Source organism: Stegodyphus dumicola, chromosome 9, assembly GCF_044657685.1.
Source record: "Stegodyphus dumicola isolate Sdum_Otavi_A_Nest chromosome 9, ASM4465768v1".
In the NCBI taxonomy this organism is placed as follows: Eukaryota; Metazoa; Arthropoda; class Arachnida; order Araneae; family Eresidae; genus Stegodyphus; species Stegodyphus dumicola.
Genome location: NC_140776.1, coordinates 65,591,791 through 65,617,712, shown reverse-complemented (window position 1 = coordinate 65,617,712; position 25,922 = coordinate 65,591,791). Strand labels below are relative to the sequence as shown.

At 30.4% G+C, this 25,922-nt stretch overlaps 1 protein-coding gene across 1 annotated transcript in view; it reads right to left on the bottom strand.

The window, feature by feature from the left end:
- LOC118195958 (midasin) overlaps positions 1 to 25,922 on the bottom strand; it is a 589,327-nt gene that overhangs the window by 497,929 nt on the left and 65,476 nt on the right. Inside the window, exons 13-19 of the mRNA XM_085823548.1 lie at positions 23,069 to 23,220; positions 13,287 to 13,347; positions 13,051 to 13,165; positions 12,523 to 12,607; positions 9,444 to 9,568; positions 8,859 to 8,995; positions 2,873 to 2,977 (exon numbers count right to left, since the gene is read on the bottom strand). Coding sequence (XP_085679674.1) covers positions 2,873 to 2,977; positions 8,859 to 8,995; positions 9,444 to 9,568; positions 12,523 to 12,607; positions 13,051 to 13,165; positions 13,287 to 13,347; positions 23,069 to 23,220 — 780 coding nt within the window. The remainder of the gene's footprint in view (positions 1 to 2,872; positions 2,978 to 8,858; positions 8,996 to 9,443; positions 9,569 to 12,522; positions 12,608 to 13,050; positions 13,166 to 13,286; positions 13,348 to 23,068; positions 23,221 to 25,922) is intronic.

Below are 25,922 nucleotides of genomic sequence, written 5' to 3'. Positions count from 1 at the left end.
CATGCGTAAAGCATACCTTACGCATAGCCAAAATTAGAAAATTGCAACCAGAAATCTATTTGATTTTTATTCGTGATATTTATAATGACGAGGAATTTGATTTAAATCATATCAAAGACGGAGTCGAGATTAAATACTGCATTTAGTAAGGAATTATAAGCCGAATAAAATAAAAACACCTGCCCTGAAGATAACGATAGTGCTGACAGATCAACTTCCAGTTCATTGCCCACCGCTTGATAAACAGATTTCCGAACGGTTAGATAAACAAAGGATATGCCTTTATCCCTTTTTTTGTAGCAATTTGTTTTTTGTTTGATGGACATCGAAACATACTTTCGTTTTCTAGATCCTTTGGGAGCTCCATCCGAAATTCTATTTGACATAATCGAAAGTTCAAGCTTACTTTTATAAAATTGCTCTTACAGTCTGCAAAAAATAATAAGCCGGATCCAATTCGAAGATTAAGGAACAACACAATCATCAACATTAACTGAAATAGATAATTAGATAATTTTAGCTTATACTGTTCGTTATACATTAAACGCGCATGCGAATACATATTCTGCGCTTGCGCAGACGCATATGCGCAGTCGTAAATGTCTTGCGCGCACACGTAAAATGCCTATGCGCACGCGTCAACGCGGTGCATGCGCAGAAAGATTTTAGCTTTGAGGTCCGGATTATGGGTGTACGAATTAACAACTTTTGACTGTATTTTCAAAAGTGAAGCAGAATCAGAATACCAGATAATAAGAAATCCCAGAAAATTGCAATCACTTCAATCAAGCCATACGCTGATGCAGTTTCTCAAATTTAAGACATTAATTTATCACATTAATTTTATCATTTCCCTTTGTCTTAACAATTATAAATAACATTTATAATGAAAAGTTATGTATAAAATGTCAAAGACAATGTCAAAAATCAATGTCACTGTCATTATATTAAGACAATCAAATTAATAAAATTTAAATTACTTATATATGTTTATAACAGATATTATATATACATATAATTGGCTTATCAGTCCATCATTATTATTAGGTAGTGATAGCTCACTATATGAGTGAAGTGAATCACTGATTCATTTAACGAGTGGTGTGGCTCTTATGCAGGTAAAATATATGCATGAAATATAGTAAACTAAAACAATATCCAAAAGAAAGTAAACATGAACTGATCAAAGTCCAAACATAACTATTTTATTTCTTATTAGATAAGAAATTTAATACTGTTCTTCAGAATGTAAAAAAAAAAAAAAAAAAAAAAAAAAAAAAAAAAAAAAAAAATCAAATCAAATAAATTACTGATTTGATCAAACAGTTTTGTAAAAAAAAAAAAATCTGTGACAGATGAATAGATTTGCTTAGGGCCCTAAGCAAATCTACTAGCAAGCTAGGAATGGATGGACGGATGCTTTAGGATTCTTAACGGAAAGGGTCTGCTGAATTCTAAATCATTAGTAGTGGTAGAAACTAAATTACGGTGCTCTGTGAGTGAAACAGAAAAAACACATAATGCATCAGAAACATTTAATATCACACATAAATTTGATACAAGTTAAAAATAACGTTAAATGTCGACAACTGACGAGTTCCCCCCCCCCATAACTGATTAACAAACTAAACTATTTAAAAGAAACAAATGCAGTTCTTCATTTTTACTATTATTAATAAGTAGTTGGGGTCATGAAATTACATTATCTGCCCTTATTAAAATCATCACATATTTTTTGCTTTATTCATTTTCAGCTTTTGAATTTACAGCATTTGAAAGCTTTGGGAATTTCGAATAAATCTGATGACAGTAACAGCTTAGAATTTCAGAACTCAAATTCTTTTTAGAATTTCAGAAGGTTTGCTTGCTGTGGAATGAGCATGCATAATTTTGAGGTAGCAGAAAAACTATTTGAGCCACTGTGGCACAGATATAAGAGAAATCCGAAGTTTTATGAGCATTACAAAGTTAAAATAGATCAACATTTGCAGGTAGGTATCACGGATGAATTGGAATATTTAAAACTTTAAAACGAGTACTTTCTACCACATCAAGCCACAATTAGAGAAATCAAAGACATCACAAAACTTTGTGTTGCCTTTGGGGCATCATCGCATGCTGAAGGCAAACTCTCATGACATCATTCTTATTTATTTCTATTTGAAACTTGTTTCACTACTTTAAAAATAAAGTAAATATGGACTCATGGTTTTTGAAAAATCTAGTTGCAGCTTGAAATTGAGAACACAGTAAGCAAATCTGAACTAATGCAGTCAAATCCACTTTCTCTCCTTAGAGGTGAAATCCAAAAAAATTCTTTCAGCGGTCAAACACGAGAAAACTCAAAAATTTTAGATGAAACCTACATAAATGTGATATTCACTTATTTTGGAAATCACGAGCTACCAACTGTATTAGAAATAGCTTGTTCGGCCCAAAGTATTTAATCTTCTTCCATTGTGGCCCAGCAAAGATAAAAAGTTGGGCACCTCTGCTGCAACTATTACATTTTAAAATATCTTTCATTTCAAAGTTATTTTTAAAACTCAACTCTCAGTTACAAAACAGCAATTAAACATTCAGTTCAAAACCATCCCATATTATATCACAAACATTAGAAAAACTAAATTAAAAATAATTCAGTTCCAAATTTAATAATTCCATTACTAAAAATTAAAACTTTTAATTTAAAAATATTTTATTACAGTACTTATTTATAATGAAAAATTTCATAAGGCTATACAAATATCATTAATATTAATTTTGAAAAACCAAAAAAAATTCATCAAAAACCAACTAAATTTGTAACAATTATTACTCTGTACTAAAGTGAAATGAAATAAACAATAAATTATATTAGTAAAATAATTACCTGCTCCGTATACCGGCTGGAAGATCTTTTTTTCCAATATCAGTGGCTGGATTCATGCATGCAAATACGTGAAAATCTGGATGTCTTGCAATAGGTTCTTTATTCCTATTCAAATTAAAAATATGGTTGTTTCAAACAAGCATCATGAAATATCCATCCCATTAAAAATATCACTTATTATCCAAAATTTAATAATACATTACATTTTTACTAAGTGTCAAATTTTAAAATAAGTTTGGGGGGATGCTTAATTTACTTTCGAATTTTCTTATTCTAAAAGTATATTTTATATTTTTCACATAAAGTTCTCCAAAAAGGAAGAAACTTATTTTCTGAAACCATAAAATGGCCAACAAATGGAAAACTATACATTTTAAAAATAAAATGAGAGACTTCTGTAATATTTTTAAATATGCACAGGTGCTCAGCAGATACATAGGAAAATCTTTAACAGATCTAATATGAGACAAAATAACTTTCCTTTATTATTATAAACAACTTTAAATTTCAAAAGTTATTCATCGCATATCATTGTTTCTATCAAAAAAAAATATAAATATAGCAATAATTAAACTGCATATATAAACAACCTGTGTATATTTATGGCATTTGCTTTGTGGTTAAGGTATGAACAATTGAGCCACTGGAGCATTGTGTCACAATCTCAAGAGGCTCAGGGGTTATACCCTGAAACCACTGCTCGTCACAGTGGTGTTTACTGCTTTCAAATAGGACTGTTTATTTTTACCCAGATATAGATAAGGAGCTCTGAAACCAGAGTGTTTTTATTACAAACAATATATGCATTTGCCCAGTAAAAATGTCTTTCATTTCGAGAGACTTTTCTCAGAGCTCAACATGTTTGCTTCCCATGCTAATATTGTGATTTTATAAATTATTTTGCATGGTTTAAATATAATGTAATGCATATTTTGCTATAATTAAAAATAGAAATCACATAAAAGTTTTATTTAAATTTAAAATATCTTATGAACACTTTGGGATGAAATACAAATAAAACAAATACGTAATGGAAATAAAGGATCTGTACCAAAGCCAAAAAGACCAAGCATTCCCCCAATTGAAATAAAAAACCACAAACTTCATGTGCTAGACAAAAAGAAACTAAAGAAAATTGGACATATGCCAGTAAAATGCAAATCCCAGCGATGCACATTTTGTAGCACAACGGAGAAACCTCATAGAACAGGCGCGTATACGCGGGGGGGGGGGGGTATAGGTAGTGGTGAAGCACCCTCCCACTTCACCACTACCTATACTTAAAAAAAGAGCTAATTGATTTTCAATAGATAAGACTTAGGTTTTGAAAATATTGCTTTCCAGCTTCAGAAAATATTCATGTGATTAACAAAAAAATTAAAGGAAAGTCTACGATTTTCCATTTAGAAGTAAGATCAGGAAAAATCATCCTTCCTCAGCTAACAAGCGGCGGGAAAATGCTTCGAAGGTTAGGGGACACTTTCAAGTCGTAAAGCTTTTATTCTATTACAGCTCTGAATAGCCCTCCGTATCCAGTCCCTCTTTCCCTCTAGCTATCAAGCTTAATGTCACTAAAGAAGAAAATGCTCTTTTGTTTCGGACCAAGCATCTAAAAGCATAATGTTTAAAAGAAAATAAGTATTTAAAAAAAAAATAAAATGGGATATTTAATTTTGAGATTTGCTACTTATTACATAAATAATGCACAAAAGAGAGAAGGAAACACAGTAAAAAAATTTTGAGTGATTATTTTTTACATTAATTTTGAATTTCAGTGAAGTCAATAAATATAGCAAAAATATTAAGCTTTTTTTTTTCTGGAATAATGTACAGAGCATGCCAACTTCGATGCTTTCAATGCAATGAATTTCATTTTCTTAGTCATCTGCCCACCAGCAGCCGAGCGGTAAAGTCGCTTAATACTGGTAGTTCGGTCCGAGGTTCGAATCCCACGAACGTGCTGGCTGCATGGGTGTTTTCATGGTTTTCCCCATCTGTAACGTGTAGACAAGCCAATTTCCCTTAGAAAGTCCTCCACGAAGGCATCCCTCCCCTTAGGCAGATAGCCCTCAAGGCTTTGCCGTAATTAAATAACCTTACCTAATCTTCTTAGTCATCTAGCAATTTAAATTATTAGTATTTAAAATGATCTAATATGGTAGTTGTTAAATATGCAGATAAAGAATTCATTCACTGCAAATTTATTTTATTTTATTATTAGCCCAAAGTGGCAAATCACCCAAAAGGGCTATTAATTTCGTTTTGGCATTTTGCGTTGGCTCACTATAAATGGCGTTTCACTTTTCAAATTGTTGCCACTAAATATTAGAGCCTTGCATTGTATTTAAAGAAATTAAATAATGAAGAATCTGCATGAATGTATGTATGTTTCTCGCACTGTGATAAAACAACGGTACATAGAGACATCAAACTTTGAATAACGTAGTCAAACCGAATATAGTCATCTGGAAGCCCAAATTTGAAGTTTAGATTTTGCTTTATTATCTATTTCTGATTTTGTACGAATTTTTGATTAACTAACTTATCAATTTCAAAGTGAGCAATAGCAACACTGTACGAAGAAAAAAACATTTTTATCTCCAGCGCGTAAGACTGTATCGTAAATTCTAAAGATATGCTTTTTTACTTTATTTTGTGTTATTGCTATTGAACTGAATTTTATGGTTTGTGGGGAGAACATGATATTTAATAAATAAAGGTAACACTCAAAGCGTTGAAAAACGCTCCTTTGGGTGTAATATAAAATCTGAAACCTTTCAGATTTATTTATTTATTTATTTTGTGTGCATCTGTGTTTGCGACAAAAAATCAGATAAATACCGATTAAAAGGAAGTATAAATTAAGAGAACTTAAATAGAATGAAAAAAGCACAAAACCTATTAGTGGACAAAATGTATACAATTTATGAAGAGTGCTAGTTCGACATAGGTTAGAATATCCGGAACCAGCTGAACGAGCGTTTGTGGTTTTCCTTGCGTATAAGGGAAACAAACAAGTTTCCCTTTGAAAGTCCTCCACGAATGGGATGACATCTCTTCCCATAGATAGAAAACCTTCGTATGCTTTTCCATGTGGATTTAAACAAGCAATAGCAAGCATATATGAAATACTAGTTATAATGATAAAAATTTGATGTAATTGTAAGATCATATACATCGTCGACATCATGCCGAAACCACAAATCAACAACATTCCCCCTTTCTGAAGGAAATAACTTTATTGGCATGGGCTTTGTTTAGCAAAAATCGAAGTTCTACACTATAGTTTTACAATGTTTATCAAAAACAAATGCATTTTACTTTTTGATCATAATGCAAAACAGAAAAATAACGTAAAAAATTCAATATTACTATTAAAGAGTACCACCCTTGTCCTAAGGAGGGAATGTGAAAATATTGTTAATTTTTCCCTGGTTCATTAAATTAATTTAGATTCATGGCCTAAAATTTTAAAATGATATTTATTCATTTTTTAATTCTATAGTGTAGAACATCGATTTTTGCAAAATTCTTAAAGCTGCTTTTTTTTAAGTTTTAAAGCTTCTGTTCCTTTTTAAGAAAAAAAAGTAAACATTTAAAAATGACACAAAATGTAGGCGCATACTCATTGCTCTCTTCCTCTGTTTAAGAACAAAGATGATATAAATTCTTGCGACATAGGTAAAAGGAAACACCTAGAGCTTATACATACTTTATACTATATGATTCTGTTTCGTTTTCAATGACACATTTTATTCCATTATTAAAGTATTAACGACGTTATAATTAGAATTTTGTATTGTTTCACTCTGTTATCTCTTTATTAAATGCTTATTAAGTGAAAATCTCTTTCTTATTAAATGCTTATCTGTTATCTTTGGGTGAAGATGAAACCCTGCAATGTTCAAAAAAAACCTTCGGGTGAAGATAAAACCGCTACTTTATGCAATTCTCAACTGGATAAATCATTCGAGCCGCACGTTGGGTACCCAACTATAACCGAAACTACCATAAACAAAAGACTCACTTGGCCTTTTTAAATAGTTTTAATTAACAAAACAGAATTAAGATAAAACATTACAATTAAGGGCATTATAATTACACATTTAAGTTGCAAAGTAAATCTCAGGGAACAACATCTCAGGGAAACGGCATGCTTAGTTCCTGACTCCCGGTAACATCGACTGAAGACTACTACCTTTTTTTTTTGGCTGGTGTTTATTCCGGCGGCTGCTGGGTGGCACTCGTTGAGCCATGGGGTTACAAGAAGAGAATTCTTTGGCATTAATGCACATTCATTATACCAAAGAAATAGCAACTGACAAAATTATTGATATAGTTTGCTAGTTTACTGCCACGGAAAATGGAATTCGGGAATATTTTAATTCCCGAACCCTAATGAAAGGCCAGAAAAATTTTTGCCTTTTAAAAAAAAACCAATTATTTGCAGTTTAAGTTCATGTCCAAAATAAATGATGTATTTACAATCTTTATGTATTTAATTCAATATCTTTATTATATAATCATATACAACAGAAATATGGATTTTATGTATTTATTTATCTTTATAGTTGTATTGTGAAACCAAAGCAAGATGAATTTAAAATTATAATAAAATAAAAATATTGAATTTAATTCAATATCTTTATTATATAATCATATACAACAGAAATATGGATTTTATGTATTTATTTATCTTTATAGTTGTATTGTGAAACCAAAGCAAGATGAATTTAAAATTATAATAAAATAAAAATATTGAATTACGCTTTTAGTATGTTTGTAAGGTAATAATTATAAATACAATAATGAAATGCAATACATCCATAATTATGGTACATAATTTTATTATTAATAAAATTCATAATATAATTATTATTTATATTCAGGTAACTGCCATTAACAAAATATATTTGTCACGTAAAAATCTCCTATATACTTGAAGATGCTGTAATAGGTAGAACAGTATAGCCATAGGAGTCGCAACCCCCCCCCTCCATAGTTTGAGCTGGCTGCACCCGTGTAGAACAAGATACATGTGCGAAATGTGCAATGTTGGTTTATGCATGTATTAAAAAGAGAAAATATGCTTTGAGCAGTTTAACAAATTTTTCTTTGACATTTAAAAAAAAAATCCCAAAGTTTTTTTATCCATTCATTCGCATGTCCTTATTATGTACGCTCTTATGTTGTCACTGCTATTAAAAAAAATACACAAATGTTATTTTTTTCATTTTTTCTGGCGATTTACTTTGTAAAATAATGTAAAAAAATTACATATAATGCAATTCTTAAATAGGATTTTTTTTTAATTCACAAATTTCGTCATTTATTGGAAACGCACACGGAAAAAAGGCAAGTTTTCCCCCTACTACCTCAGTCCTAGATGTGCAATGGTTCTGTGAGTGAATCATAATATTTGATTTCTACAGTATTTTAGTGAACACAAAAATAATATCAAGTACATCAAAGGGTCAAACATTAATTCTACACACTAAAATGCAGAAATTTTTTATCCTAGCAAATGTAATACTTGGCACTTGCATAATTCAAGTTTCTATCAGGTGCAAATCAACCTTAAAAATATGAAATAATGCTTTTAAAACAGTTTTTCTTTTAGAATTTGAAATTCACCAAAACACACATATAGGGAAACTTCAATAAGCCAAAGCTTAACAAAGCATGACTAAAAATTTAATTTATTGGAAGTCAATATTCATTTCAAATTCTACATTTTGACATTAAATTTGACTTATCGAACAGCTAAAGTTTAACTTTATATGACAAATAAACATTTAATATTTTTATTGGAAACCAATTTACATCTTTATTAAATGAAGGAGATAAATCTTATTAGAAGTAAGCTTTATTAAAATCTCACAACAATATTATTTACTGTAATAACAATTTACAAAAAAAAAAAATTATCACTGATTTAATCATTAAAATATGTAGGATTAAAAATTACAGCTTTGGAAATACAAACCCTTTTTCCAGTAAAAGAAGTGTATTGTCATCTTTTTCTAAAATACCAGCCAAACATTCAAGAGTCTCAGCCTCAGCTAGATTAATTTCATCCAATAATAGCCACTCACCATTTTTCATTGCTTTAATCAATGCACCCTTTTAATTAAAAAGAAAAAAAATTAAGCTTGTTGATTATTAAAAGTTTCCTTCAATATAATTTACATGATAATTTTACAAATAATTGCAAGTTAACAAAATTTTAAGACTCTCAAAATCAAAGAAGGGGGGAAAGGAGCATTTACGTTCTTATTATTAAGTTGATTGAACTCATCAATTCATTATCAATATGAGAAAGAATAAAAAAATAACATTAAAGATAACTTTAAAAAAATTCTAATCAAATATAATTCTTAAAACATTTCCAGAGCAACTTTGTTACTTTTGTACAATTTATCAAAAAAGAAATCTTATAATCTATTTTCTGTAATTAACCTGTTTTGGCTTAAGTCCCCGAATAAAGCAAATCAGACCTATTTCTTCCGAAACAGTAAACTTTTTATAATTTATGGAGTACAAAGGTATAAATATATTTTAAAATATTTACCTCTATAAACTTAAATGCAAGTGCATTTTTCATTTGTTGCATTTGTTGTTTTATTCTTTGAATTTTCTCACCCAGTGTTCTCCATTTACTGATCATCATAACATGCTTTGCTGATGAGCTGTATTCTGAAAGGAAACATTAAAATAAGAATAAAAATATGTGTCTGCTTTTATTTTAACAAAACGCAGATATATTTGTATGCAAATTTAAAAAACATCATAATGCAGCCAAAAATGCATATTTTCTTTTTAAAACAAATTATTAATACAAACATATATATATATATATATATATATATATATATATATATATATACTATATTTCCCATTCCTTTCTAACCAAAAAAAAAATTACACATGTTTAAAAATTTTTTTACAGGTACATAAACACTGAACATCATTCAATAATTATATTCAGATACTCAATTCAATAATAATTTTTTTTTTTTTCATAATACCCCAGTGCTAAAGATAAATCAGAGCAATTTCTCTGTAAAGTAACTTATATAGAAATTCTCCAAACAAAGTAAAGAGATTAAAGAAATGTTCCTGGTATTCTAAAATAAAATTAACCTGTTGTGGCCATATATCTACTCTCAGACACCAAAACTTTTTTTTACCATTCTAGTCATACGTCTACTCTCAACCACCAAAGCTTTTTTACCATTCCAGTCATATGTCTGCTCTTAAACACCTCGGCAAAGAACCAATCTGATCTCATATTATGCTAAGTCAACAAACTTCATAATCTTGCATATTATGTACTACTGTTCATTCAACAAAAATTAATTCGGACCAGCATGATACTTATGCATAAACTTGTATGACCACAAAGGGTTAATCTATTTGATTTGTCAACATGCATATTTTAATTTGCCTATAGATGACTATATATAGTGATTTATTGGAATAAATCATTTATGGGTCAATAAATGACTATATATAGTGACTATATATATTAAGTATATGGTGATTTAATGGTAATAAATTACTTAGTAAGCTTTATGGCGAGTACTTAAATAATCAGGTGTTTAATATGATTTTTAAGACTGCTTGAATTTTTCATAAAAGGTTATCGATTTTTTTCAATAATTAAAATTTGGCTAATGGAGAATTTTATGTGCATTAGCTGAGACTTGGTTGGAAACACTCAGCAAAAAAAAATCCATGAATCATTTGATACATTTTTTTTAAAATTATTATCAAGTGAAAAACACAAGTAAAAAATTAAATATACAGAATTTTCCATTAATTATTAAATCTCCAATACTTTAAATCATATAAATAAGCATTTGCTGCATTACTGACTCCAAACATCAATTATATTACTGTTAAATAATTTACTTCTTTATGAATAAGATCAATAATTTCTCAACTAACTGTATTTTAAACTAATAAGCCTTCCTGCTTCTTTAAACACATTCAAACATATTCTCAGTAATTCAAAGAAAAAAATTCAAAAAGTTTGGTACTGCAGATATATAAAATAGCAAAAAGTAAGGGCTTTAAAATGAAATTAAGAAATGTGCATACAGATTTCCATAAAAAAATTTCTATAATAAATGCAAAATAATTTAGCCAAATTCAACCGGAATATTTTATGAAAAGTTCAATACTCTTTAATTAAACACATATTTAAATAGTTCACAGTAAAGCATCTCATCTTAAACTCGATCTTCTTCTTCGGTGGCTCAATAACCCAGGTTGGGCCCTGACCTTCTCCAGGCATCTCTGCTTCTGGCAACTGTTTTGCAGTTTGTGACATTTAGAATGTTTAGGTCATTTTCAACACAATCGATCCATTTCACCAACACAATCGATTCTACCCTGAGGTCTGGTTCCCATGGGCTTTGTAAGAAATATTTTTCTTACAATATCGGTCTTCATGAATTCCTGCCAGATAACCTGCTCATTTAAGTCTCTGTAGTTTGAAGAATTATACTACATCAGGCTGTCTATGAATCTTGTATAGCTCTAAGTTAGATCTCCTTCTCCACAATCCATTCACATGGACCCTACCAAGTATACAATGCAATATCCTTTTCTCAAAAATCTCCAAAGCTTCCTCATTACATAAAATCAGCCCCCAAGCTTCTAAGACATACATTACAGCAGATCTTTTAAGACTCTTGTAAAGAAGTAATTTACTTCTTAACTTGAGAAAGCTGGATTTTTAAATAGTTCTTCAGGCCATGAGAACATCGATTTGCAGCAGAGTTCTTTTAGGTACTTCAGAAATTATCTCATTTTTACAATTCATCTTCCTTTCTAAGTGAAACTGTAGACTTTTACAAAATATCTTAAACTCATCACAGATTATTTTATAACATACATGAATAACATAATACATTGTCAATTAAGGTATGCATCAAAATTTTAAAATAATTACAAAATTTAGTGTATAAAGACTTTATAAATTTAGCATAGGAAACTCTGAACAAAATTAGCAGTGGGCTTTGTTCACTTTACTAATAATTCAAAAAACAGCAATTAAAGAAAAATCTTCATTCAGTTTAACCTTTTAACTGTCAAGTTATTTTGATGATTTGGGTGCATAATTTGTCAATTTTTTTTACTCCAAAAATGAAATGTTTGCCTCAAAGTCAAAAGACCAAAAAAAGGTCGTGCACTTTGAACTTTAACCTCTATCCTTTAAAACTATCAGTCAAATGCTGCCATCTGTTGAACTGAAGCCCAAAAAAAAATAAACTTCTCACGATGTATATTCCTGAGTAATATTCGGGCGTGACATTTTGGAATACCAGTGCTGTGCCCGAGATTATTTCGGGCATGACAGTTAAAAGGTTAGCTGAGACAGTCCAGAAAAAAGAATTGCATTTTAGAAATTTATCTATAACCATTTTCATATTTTTATAATAATATAATATATATAACTATAATAGGACAAAATTATGCTCAAAAGTTAATAAATCAAAAAGTAATCTATCTACCTGAATTAGACATTTGGATCTTTAGTATGACTTAATTAAGATTTAAAAAAATTATACAATAATTCAGCACATTTTTAACCCAACAAATTTTCTTTAATACTTAGGCAATAAATAATATACAAAACTTACTTTTTTCAAATAGATCAACAATATTTTTTTGTGCATGAAGCATAAGTCCAAGTAGTTCTTCATATTTCCTTTTATAATAGCAGTTCTGAAAGTAAATTCATATATAATTATATGTGTTTATTATTGTTAATGCATAATATCTGGTAAGTAGAATTTAAATAAAGAAAGAGTGTAATCTATTAGAATTGATTCACTACTTATTGCCCCTTGAAGCTCCCCAGGCCCAAGGAAAAAACCAATTTGGCAGAGAGTTTTTTACAGTTAATATTTTCTATTAAAGGTTACTTGAAATGTTAACATTTTGTGATTTGAAATTGAGCATGTAAGCTTGATTTCTCTGAATAAAATTGTCAATTACTGCCAAAGTGTCATTGAATTAAAAATGCTAAGGGTATTACTAATCATACTTCTTTACTTAAAATTGTAACTGACAGTATAATTTTTATTAATGAGTTAGGTAAAAAATATTCAAAATTATGCCTAAAACTATAAAAATAAACAAATACAAATTATTAAAAAAAAACTTACAGATATATGTTGTAAAAATTTAGCATTTTTGTCAGCATTTATTACTAGAGGGAAAAATTCAAGAAAAGCTTCTCTAATTGGATGAATGACTTGAATAAGATCCACTGGCTTGTATCTAAATTTAAAAAATAAATAAAAATTAGTTTTGCACTAAAAATAAATTTCTTTTTTACAAAGTATTTTGCAAAATTAATTCATTAAATATATCAAACATTAAATGATATAAAGAATATTACCCTCCAAGCAGATCCACAGAGTCACTTTGTTGACTCATATTGATCACAGTCAGTTTATTATCTGATGACAAAAATACAATGATTTATTAAATATCTTATTATTCCAATAAATACAAAGCAAAATAAAAAAAAATATCTATAATAAAATTCAAGAGGATTTCAAAAACAATACCAAAAAAATTCAAAACAAATCAGATTGATAAATTGGAAAAGCAACATATTTACTATATGTGATAAAGCAATTCAAAAACTCATTCTTATAATAAATTAGTCAATCCAAGAAACTTGCATAAAATTAATGTAATAAATAATATTAGCCATATGGTACTTATATATCAACACAACCATCTCGAAATTTTTTATGAATGAAAAAGTAAAAATTACATATCAGGTGCAAGTTGGTGGTTTATACAACTATCTTTAAAAAGGTCATTTAAAAAGATTTATCAGCATTGCTATTATTCACTTAATCACCAATCACTGACATTAGCAAGAATGTCAAAATCAAGGTTTGATAAGCTTAAACTAGCACTTGTCAAAATTATGCAAAATGTTAAAATTAACTAAATTTTGCAGTTTCTAAGCTCACTAGGACTGGGTATTAGAAATTACATGACTCATCTTCACTTTGCCCACAGATGATCACAGTTGAGCAGTAAAGCACAGAATCACAGAGATGAGATTGACACTGAGTTCAGTCTCAATCTCATCACTGTGATTACAATATCTAATCACAGATAACTAATATCTGCTTCTATGTGCTTTAGAAAATTATTTTCTGTGACTTTTATGTTTCTCAATACACTCTACTGTAAGATTACACTATTTTTCAGATTTTTAGAAATCTTAGATAACCTATAGACCCATCTGACTCTCTACCAGCAATGAATAGCCTCTAATTTCTCGAAAAGACAAGGCCTTTCTTTTCTTTTTATATCACTATCATCACCTGTCTCAAGAATCAGATCAGGACTTTTTAATATCAGGCTCAATATGGACTTACGTCAACTTAACTGTGAAGTATTGCACAATGCAACAGAAACCCAGCCTAAACTCTCTCATGTTAAAGTTCAATAAAATAATTTATCATGAGTTTTATCATTTATCACTTTTAATTTTATTTTGAAGAACATATTTGGCACAGAAATAACACGAAGGGACTTTTTTAATATAATAAAATAAAAAAAAGTATGTATTATAACATTCAAGAGGATTTCAAAAACAATACCAAAAAAATTCAAAACAAATCAGATTGATAAATTGGAAAAGCAATATATTTACTATATGTGATAAAGCAATTCAAAAACTCATTCTTATAATAAATTAGTCAATCCAAGAACCTCGCATATAATTAATGTAATAATATTAGCCATATGGTACTTATATATCAACACAACCATCTCGCGATTTTTTATGAATGAAAAAGTAAAAATTACATATCAGGTGCAAGTTGGTGGTTTATACAACTATCTTTAAAAAGATTCCCAAACTATTGATATTTATCATAAGTTGGCAAATATTAACATATGAAAAGAAAACATAATTAGCAATTTAAAATGCAAATTTTAATTATTGAATAAAAAATAAAACAAATATATTTGTTTCCAAATTTTTCCACTTTTTTTTTTTTTTTTTTTTTTTTTTTTTTTTTTTTTTTTTTTTTGCACTATTCTTCTTCCCATGTACACAACGATCTGTTTTTCCTTTAAAAAAAATCAGAGTTGTAGAGACTCAGGATCATCTTGCAGAAACTTAACCGAAGTTTCTTCCATTTTTGGCAGATGCCACAAGTGCATATTTTAAAATTATGCTTAAAACTGACTTAAGACAAAAATATCACAGTTTATTTATAAAAACTGTACGAACTTGGAATATTACAAAAAGAATGCATATGCAAATGAGAATGTTGTTTGCCTGAAGAATAAAGTGCATGGTTTCCAGAATTTGCCATATTCTAAAAATTTGACTGTTAAAGTCAAAAAAATATTGCAGTTTGTTTATAAAAACCATAGAATGAAAGGATAAAAAAATATATATATTTATGCAATAACATAAAATACTGTTAATACACAATAATATAAAATGAAAAATTAAATACAGTTAATCGTTGCCAAGCACAGATTTGTGGAACATGATCTTGAACATGTTAGTAATAACTTAATAGTTTCCATTTAATTTGCCCTCCACTAGAATTTTATTCATATTGCAGAGTGTCAGTTGCATTGGTATGGCAAGCTACTCATTAAAAGAGACTATTCCATATCCATGTATGGCAACTGTACTTGGTACTTCCCACTAACTAAATGAACCAAGCTAAGCTGCAATCATTTCATTCACATTAGCAGAGCTGTAATCACATATTTAATACTTATCCAGAGCTTTAATCACATATTTAATACTTCCACATTTGTATTTCTTTTAATTTCAGAAATTTAACATGGCATCTGAAAGAAAGAGTGAAGATGATAAAATAACAAGAAATGCAAAATTTTGACATTATCTCTGAAAACTGAAATTTTAAGATAAATTGGAAATCAAAAGAAAAAAAGAAAAAAAAAATAGCTATAAATGAATTTAGCATAAGAACAATAGGGGAGAATTAAGAAAAGATTTGGTCTAGTGCCAAAGTTTTCAGCATACTTCAGCAAAGGTTGCTCAAGTTGCGATAAGAATTCCACAACTGGGAAAGAAGGAAAATACATTAAAAGCTTGAACTAACAAAAGCAACTAGCAGTGAAAAGTTTTCAGATATGGAAGAAGAACAAATCGAAGAATTCATCAAAAAATATCAGATGAAGGATTAAATGATTTATAACACCAGCTGACAGTGAAAGCAGCAATAGTGAAGAACATAAAGCACCTTATAGAAAGTTAAACAAACTGTTAAAAAAAGGAAAAGGAACTGCACATTTCTGCCTGGAAACTGACCACAGGAAGAAAGAAAAGGACACTTTACACCAGGCAATGAAAAACCCTGTACTCCTTACTGCAAAACTTTTCAAAAATTGCATTCAATAATTGTCACAAGCAAAAATCACCAGCTTTTTAAAAAAATAACTATATCATGTATCAACTTAGTAAGCATAATAGAAATAATTTGAACTAACATTTGTTTAATTCTTCCCTTTTAATTATAACGTTTCGGTTTGTTTAAATTATACATACTTTTTTAATCTGAACTACATCTACACATTTTTGCATTTTTTAACTTTGAGGAAAATGATTTTGCTATATGCACAATGCATTAATGAAGAAGCCCTGAATTCAGTGAGGATTTATTTCAGAATTAATGAAAGGCCCCCCAGCGGCCGAGCGGTAAAGTCACTGAACACTGGTAGTTCAATCTGAGGTTCGAATCCTGCAAACGAGCTGGCTTGCATGGGCGTTTTCGTGGTTTTCCCCATGTGTAACATGTATACGAGCCAGTTTCCCTTAGAAAGTCCTCCAGGAAGGCATCCCTTCTCTTAGGCAGATAGGCCTTGAGGCTTTGCCATAATCACACTGACAACAGGTCATTTAAAGCAGATTCATGGTGAACTGATTGGCTGCAGGGTTGTTTTCATGGTTTTCTCCGCAGGTAACATGAATATAGCCCACTTACCTCAAAAAGTCTTCTGTTCCTTTTAAATTTTTTCTGCCATCACCAGACTTTTGGAGCTCTTTCTTCCAATAATAAAAATGCTACAAATTGTTTACCTGCTTAACTTTATTTTGGACACATTGCAAGTCATATTTTTAAATCTTGTATTACATCAGAATTCTACCTTTTAGTTATAATTCTTTAATATATGACTGAGCCCTCCCCCCCCCAGATTTATTAATTCCCAAAACATGTGTGAATGAGCTCTTAAATATATTATCTAATTCATTTCCGGAACAGATAAGGTGAGGATTCTTTTTTTATTACTTCAATCGTAATTTTCCCTTGGACTTTCATATTCTTTCAAATCACAGAAATCAGAAGTTTCAGTTACATACCTTCTTGCATATAAAGCCTGTTAATTTTAAACCCCTAGCACAATAATCTGAAAAAATATCCAGACCATTTTGTGTGCATTTATACCTCAAATATTTAAAATTGAAAGTTATATTCAGTGTCTCATTGAGTGTCAGTTGAAATCAAATTATGTGCACCTTACAAAAACAAAAAATATTTACAAAATGGTGTCAGCAGTTTGGATTAAATAAAAGGTAAGTATAGTATACAGTCAAAAGTCGTTAATTCGGACACCCATAATCCGGAATGATCTATAATCCAGACATCAAAGCTACAAACTTTCTGCGCATGCGTCACATTGCGGCTGCGAATTTGCGTGCGCAAAAAACGTTTACGAATGCGCGTTTAATGTATAACGGACGGTATAAGCTAAGCAAAAATTATCTAATTATCTATTTTAGTTAACGTTGCAGATTGCGTTGTTCCTTAATCTTCGAATTGGATCCGGCTTATTATTTTTTGCAGACTGTTAGAGCAATTTTATAAAAGTAAGCTTGAACTTTCGATTATGTCAAATAGAATTTCTGATTTATATTTACTAATATGTAATGGATCTACAAAGCAAAAGTATGTTTCGGAGTCCTTTAAACAAAAAGTGGAATTGCTGCAAAAAATGGATAAAGGCATATCCTTTGTTTATCTAAACTTTGTTTATCTTTAACGCCATAGCGCAGCGCACAATGAATTGGAAGTTGATCTGTCAGCACTATCCTTATCTTCAGGGCAGATGTTTTTATTTTATTTGGCTTATAATTGCTTACTAAATGAAGTATTTCATTTCGATGTACTCCATCTTTGATATGATTTAAATCAAATGCCTCGTTATTATAATTCGCTTCCGATAGCGAAGAAAGTGACAGAGGTTATTGAAAACGAAAAAATTTCGATTAACAAATTAGTCGGTATTCTCGACACAGCAATTATAGGACTTGAACAGCGGAACTTTGTAACTGAACAAGAAATTATGTCTGTTTATAGAATTAAAGAGAATGTATTATCACATAAAAAACGAAGCAACTTAAACAACTTACATTGAAAGAAATGTTTAATAAAGTAAACAAATAAATAATATGCTTTTTTTTTTAATTTTGATACACTTTAGATCATAATTGTTCTTTATTTCGTAAATTACGGTTTCATATTTTTAATTTTATAATTTCTGCATGCCATTTTACCAGATTTAAGCTGATGATCTATAATCCGGAATCGCCGAAGTCCCGACGAGTCCGGATTAACGACTTTTGACTGTATATGATGTAATATAAATAAAGCATGGAATTTGATCACAATTACTTTAAACAGATAGATTGTAATGTTTGGCATGGCAAAAGTTAGTGTGAATAATTTTCGATCCAAAATTATCAGAAGAAAAGAATTCTTAAAGCTCGACAGATAGTTTACTTTTGTTTCAGCTACAGGAATTTAACTGTTACCTCTACAGCTTCCTTTTTAAGGGTATAGAATGTATAGTATTCGCTTTCTCAAATAAGTTCACGTAATAAGAAAAGATTGCAGTTTTATTGAAAATCTGAGGCATTGTTTTATATAAAACCTTTAAATCATTAAAAATAAAGTAATATACAAAATAAAAATGCTTTTTCTCATTTAGAGGTACATAATGTTAACCTTCTAAGATCAGAATAAAATACTCTTATTTTAAGCACGATTCCACTTTCTTCTTTATCACCACTTTCTAACTAGAAGACATTTTCAAATGGTGTTTTGTCCCCATCACAGATCTAGTAAAATTTGCATGTTGTCAGATGCTGTTCTGTGCTTTTAATTAGGTTGTTATATTTGTGTTTTCTTCAACATTTATTTTCTTTTGTTTAAAATCTCATTTATATATTTCAATATCATCAACTACTTATTTTATTACATTTTTTATGTTAAGCTAACATAAATGTCAGGAAATAACTTAATAGTCTCATCTTCTTCCTCCTATAAACTAGGCATTTCAGAAGATATTGTTAAGTTTTTCCTTTTCTGACACCAGTTGTTGTGTTATTTTCTTCGCACACGTTCGTACGGGGTTCGTGGATTTGGAATGAATAATGACGACACTTGATGATATATCGAAACACACTTTATTTAGCCAATGTTAATCAGGACAGCTCTAATAACACTTTTTACAGTCGTCGGAGATCTACTATAAAAACGTTGGAACAATCAGTGACACAGCCTTTACACTGTCAGGCAATAATGGTGGAGACAGCTTCACTTCAAAGCACCCGAGTACAGCTCAACTCTGCTTCGTTGTTCTCAGAACTCCACGTACTCTCAAGACTCTCCACACGATGCACTCGATAATACACAAGAGTATAGCTCTCGACTCAGCACAGTCTAAGACAAAACTCGACGATGCACTAATTTGTGATGCACTAAAAGACTCTCTCAATGCACTCAACGACCACCTTGGCGCTAGACTTCGAGACACTCACTCAATGACTGACTATCAGCTCGCTAGACGAGGCAGACACACTCGATGAGAGACACACACTGACTGACTGTGGACCAGCAAGGTTTATATAGCTTTCGGCTTGTGTTCGGGAACATTCTGGGCTAAACCGGTAAGAATTCGTTCCAGAAGGTTCTCCAATCGTCCATGGTATATCTCCAATTTTGTTGCCAAATGTGGCAACCCTACCTTCGCTTGCCATTTTATGGCAACCCTAAAACTGCTTTGCAGGGAAGCTACCTTACCCCGCCTTAACATTTCGTAATAGTATTTTAATAGCAAGCTGAGACATTCTAGAAAATGGGAATTTCAGATATGAGGTATGAATATGAGGTAATTCTTTGGATCTGACATTAAGATCCACATTGTTCTGTAATTCTACACAAACATGAAATAACAGCAGCTATTTTTAAAGGCAACCTGATATCATTCCACACATCTGAAAGAATGACTTGTATTATTTTCAATAATTTTAGAATTTTCATTAACTGAAATGCTTCCATGATTTCAATAATTACAATCCGCAGATAATATACATCTGTTGCATCAGGTAGTGAAACTGTTCGTTTAAAATGCTTTCAGAATTTTTCCTTTTTTTCTGCCTATGCGTAGTAAATAAGTAAGAATTAAAATTCTCAGTATATCAAAATTTGAGAGTTAAATTCCATACTGTTCTTTATTTAGAACAAAATAAACAAACAGTTCACATAAACAATAAATAGCAAAGTATGGGATCGTAAAATTTTTTTTATCGAATTATTTAGAACGGCAGAAATCTTGTTTATCACTTTCTGTGCATTTGAGTCAATAATTTTTATATGTTCAAAATCTGCTTAGCCTATTTACTTCTATTTATTTGCAATTTTTTGTTGTTTCTCAGCAGTTTATAAGCGAGTGTTAAAAAAGAAATTTTTTAAAGTTTATTTCTTCACCTTTCTCATTTTTTATCCCATTATCAATGCTTACTCAAATATAAGAACCTATTCTGTGCTACATTTTTATTCAAATTTTTGCAGAATTTTACAATCGATTGTTTGAATAGCTTAAGTTGCAGAATGAGAGAAAGGAATTTAATTACCGTAATTTATAGAATGTTTAACACTGTAAACTACACACAGCTAGTATATAAATTGCTTAACTCCCATTAATTATGATAACCATGTCTACTTAAGCAATTTCACTTAAATCTGCATTACCATTAACCCCTTCACCCCGGATAGCACAAACGCACGCTTATCGCGGAGGCCTGCAGTGTCTTACGCGAGCGTCTGTCCAGGGCCGGGGGCTTTTTTGCTATTAAACCTAAATCCATTTAATTTCCGAAGTATCAACGCATTGTTTAATAATGCTCTATAGAGTATTTAAACGGCTTATGCTTTATAGATATTTTATATATACTTTAATTAAATATGCATTTAAACAAGAAATATCTTGTTTAAATGCATATTTTACACACTTTATTTTCATTACTCACCATTTTATGACTTTTAACATTATACATCTGAAAACTAAATATATTACTTAAAATTCTCTTTTCGTATGAAAAATTTGAAAACAGGGATCTACACACAGTCCTACGTTACATTCCTTGCACTCGTAATAACTCATTTGCCGTTTTGGAGGATTTTTCCGGGAATGTGAACAAACGAATCATCGTCGTCTCATTTTCTTATCGTTCAGAAGAGACTGATAAGAAAATGAGACTGATAAAAAAATAGTCCAATCAGAAATTGATCTGTTTCAGAATCAATAACTGAAATATTTTGCATCATTTCTGCTATTTCATGCTCTGTTAAACATTTTCGACGCTTCGACATTGCTACGGTAAAAACAGAAAGAATTCACGTCTAACAAGATCTAATTATTTTCTAAAAACTGAACTGTAAACGGAAATACTCAACGCTTTAGCGCATATAAAACTTCTACTTACAATAAACAGCTATCACGTGTGAATAAAGTGCAATTTAAAGAGATGTCATAAATCACGCCATTCGGAAACATTTATTTCCCCTTTTGTTTATATAATCAAAAACACGTGTATGTGAGTCATGCTTCTCTCATTTCGAGTAGAAGGTCTAATGTACATGTATCTGAAACCACATGGACATACAGTACCATCTTGTGGCAGAAATTATAGTTTTTAAAACGTTCCAGGTCACTGGCACAAATACGTGACAGTCGGGGCTGAACAGGAAAACGCGTTGGCATGCCTGTGTGTCAGCCAGGAAGTGAGTGTGTTCGTTGCTGGCACGTAGACGTGACAGTCGGCGCGAAGGGGTTAATGTTCGGTTTATTAGTTGAGGCATAGCAATCCAAGGGCTATCTTACCTGTGGCCTTTGTGGAAGGCATTTAAGGGAATTACCTCATATCCATAAAAACCATGAAAACTCCCATACAGCCTCCACATTTAACAGGATTCCAACTAGCTAGAACAAGTGTTCAGCAGTGTTAAACCATTGGGGGCTCTATGCAGGGCAATTATATGTATGAAAGAACATAAGTATTAATCTATCATTAATTTTTAGTAATTCTTTGGTATATGATAATAAAATACTGCATTTAATTAAGTAGCTTGTCTTTAATTAAGTAGCTTGTATTTGATGAGAAGTGCATTCCAATCAGAATGCACTTCTCATCAAATACTCGCCTGCACTTTATCCTAAAATTTATCCCTAATGTAAAGGAAAGTCATATTTTTGAGCAAATACTGTGCATATGTGTGTATGCACAAAAGAATGCAATTAAGTAACAAGTATTATTATGTTCCTAGAAAATACAATATTTTGAAACAAAAGCCATCAACAAAATACATCTAGAATCAGTCAAATTCTGATCACATTTTTTAAATGTGCATAGAATAAACCCAAGCAAATCTGAAATTATTTTTCTACTGCATTATTGCAGGCGGTCTGAGCAGAAAGCTCGGAAGATTTCTCTAAAAAGGGAAAGAAAGATGGTACAACTAGTGTGCCATAGCCAACTTTTAAGGAAAGGATCTTTCCAGTACAACAATTGTACAGTTAAAAGAAGCTAAAAAGTTTTTACTGCCAAAGCTATGTGGTGATGCAGATTATTTTGAGGATTTTGCAAAATTTCAAAATTTCATCAGAAAATTTGCCACTTACAATAAAATTCAATAGAAAATCTTTCACTGGCAATAAAAAATCCTATATTAATTTAACAAACAATTTTTAATAGAATATTAGTAGCTAATCCTCTTACTATTATGTACTTCTTTTTGCACATGTTAATGGTATAATAAAGATTATAATTCATATGTGTATATAAATATATAATTTGTATATGATAAAGGAATCTCAACTTACTCGTTAAATCTGCAAGATGCTGCACAACAGATGTTTTCCCTGTGCCTGTCTCACCAACTAACAACACGGGTTCATCATTTATAACAGCTACAGCAACTTTTTCCAGTAAAGCTGAAGCTAAGCGTGTATGTGCAAATGATAACTTGCGACCACTTCAACAGAAAAAAAAAAAAAAAAAGAAAGTGTAAAATATTTTTTTAATTCAGTGCTCAATATAAAAAGCTAAAAGAAAAGATTACATTTTAAATTATTTGACTCATAATGACAAACAGCTTGGTAGCAAATGTTTTAACAAAGAATATGCAATAAAAGTATTTTTCAGTTTAAAGCACAGCAAGAGAACTTTAAATTGGCAACAATGTGTAAGAAAAAAGTGTATTATGGATCTGCCTAGAAACATATTTAGAATCTGCTACATTAGAATTATATGATCATACAGTCATATTTGTGGATGCAGCATTAGGATATATTTAAAAATCAAAGCACAAAATTAAAAATTAATATGATGGTTTGATAAAAATGAATACAGATAACCAATATTCTGAATAAAGATTTTACTTATTCTATTTGAAGTACGATTCAGATAATTTTTCTGAACTTCTAAGCTGAGAATTAAACTGAGCTTAATTTCGAGCCTGAATTGAGGAAATTCTGGGCTTTTATTTTTATTAAAATAATTATGACCTACAGAACATAAATTTTTCGACTGGTTTGAAACAAATAAATTTAAAAGAAAAGATATCTAAGCATTCTGCCTGCTTTGCATATTTCCCGAATAATCTTAGTTTTAATGGGAATGATAGCAATACAGTACAAAAAATTGACAATGGTAGTTTATGGAGTTTAACTTGCTTTGGAAGCATAGTAATGCTTCTAGTTATATCCAAACTCTTAATAGATGTAGAGTGAATTATCACTGCATCTGATGTATTAAGAGAAAGTGGTAGAGATTTAAAACAACCTCTTCACTTAAAACACAAACTTTGAACATAACAGCATGTTTTGAGCTTAAAAAACCACCACAGTGTATTTCTGCCATCTCTGATAAATTTGTATTTACCTGGCTTTGTGCTAATTGCTGCTGACATTTAAATCGATACACTGGTTAGAGTTTTCTGAGCCAGCTTAGTTTAAATATAATTATATAGTCTTTGATTACTAGCCTATGCTTTAATTTAAATTTTACTGTTAGTTTAGTTTTATGACCACTTGTGGTAAGTACTTGTGGTATTGTACCACTAAAAGTAGCTCTTGTATTTGAAGGAAGAAGGACAGGAAGGTGCATACCTTCCTTCTCCATTGTTTAGTGTCAACGTTTAGCTGTTGATAACCACAGTTGCAACCCTGTCCTAAGAGGAAACTGTACACAGTGGATGAAAATAGATGCTCAAGGGAGAAATAATTCACTTAAGTAGGTTATTGTTAACATTGTAGTATTTTGCTTGGCGTGGGGGAAAAAAATCCAGTCCAAAAAAAATTCATATATATGGGAGTTTTAGATATTTGAGAAGAGATTTTGACATCTACCTATGAAAAAGAATTGTACAGTGTTCCCATTTCAATTCAACTTTTAATTTCTCTAATTTCCATGACCAAATAAACTAAATAGGTTCACTGACCAAGTATAATCAAGGTTTACACATATTTCTTTAAATTGCAATTAAAGACTTTTAAAGAAACCATTCCTTGTTTTTTCTCAGTAAGGTATTGACTTGATTAAAACTTGCTTCTGCTAAGATGAAAAAGTGAATAATGTTCACTAACAACTTATTTTAGGATATTTCTCTCAGATGACTCCAAAACTTACCATACATATGTGTTTCAAATATAATATGTCTTGAATATCCTCCCTCAAGGCAAGTCTTCTCAAATCACAATAAAGATCAAATACATTGCAGTTCAGCAATTCTATGAGCCATGCTGGCACATTCTAATTTCCAATGCCTTGCAAATAAATATTAAAATCTTTCAAATTTTGCAAGTGTCTTGTATGCAACAACATATCTTCTGAAGAACTTTTTCATTTTTCGCGTTTTTTTTTTTGGGGGGGAGGGGGATATTTTCTCGTACTTCTGCTTTTTACGTTTTATACTGTATATTTTGAAAAGTATTCTTAATTTATTTATATAGCTAAGTAACTTTTGAGCATTTTTCATCTTATATTTATTTTATATGATTTCTTCTTTACCATATAATATAGCTTTTATCAATTTGACATTTTTGTAATCAATGGAATTTTCATTATACCAATCAATTGCCCATGCATATATTTGGCTACAGACCCCAAATCAACACCTTAATCATCATTCACCCCTCTTTAAAATTTCACTAACCACTAGGGTGTCAATACCAACTCTGTTGGGAACTCCTGTTCTAGGCAGTCTCCACTTTTCCCAATGGTACTAATCGTAGGCAGGTGAAATCTCTGCAGAAATGTGGTTAACCTTAGATATCCTCTTTTTTTCTGTATGAGCTAGTCATGTCTTTTTCCATTTCTTTGAAAAATTTCCAGATTTACTGATAACAATGGGCAGAAGTGTAACCTTCAGGAAGTTTAAATTTCTTTAAAGATCTCATTTTTGTCACAGTAAATCAAAACACGATTATAAGGTCGAGATCTAAGTCCATGAACTACTTTTTTAAATAGGCAGACAGCATTCTTGTTGATAATATCTGTTTTGAAAAGCTAGGCAAACCACCAATTCGAGAACCTGAAATTTTGTTCTAGGGTGGCCGACTGTTCCACACTGTTTACAAAGCAAATTTGCAATAGCTTCATTAAGAGCCATACAGTTTAAATTCTATATTCCTCCAAAATGTTCATTCACGCATAGAATGGCAGTCACCAAAAACA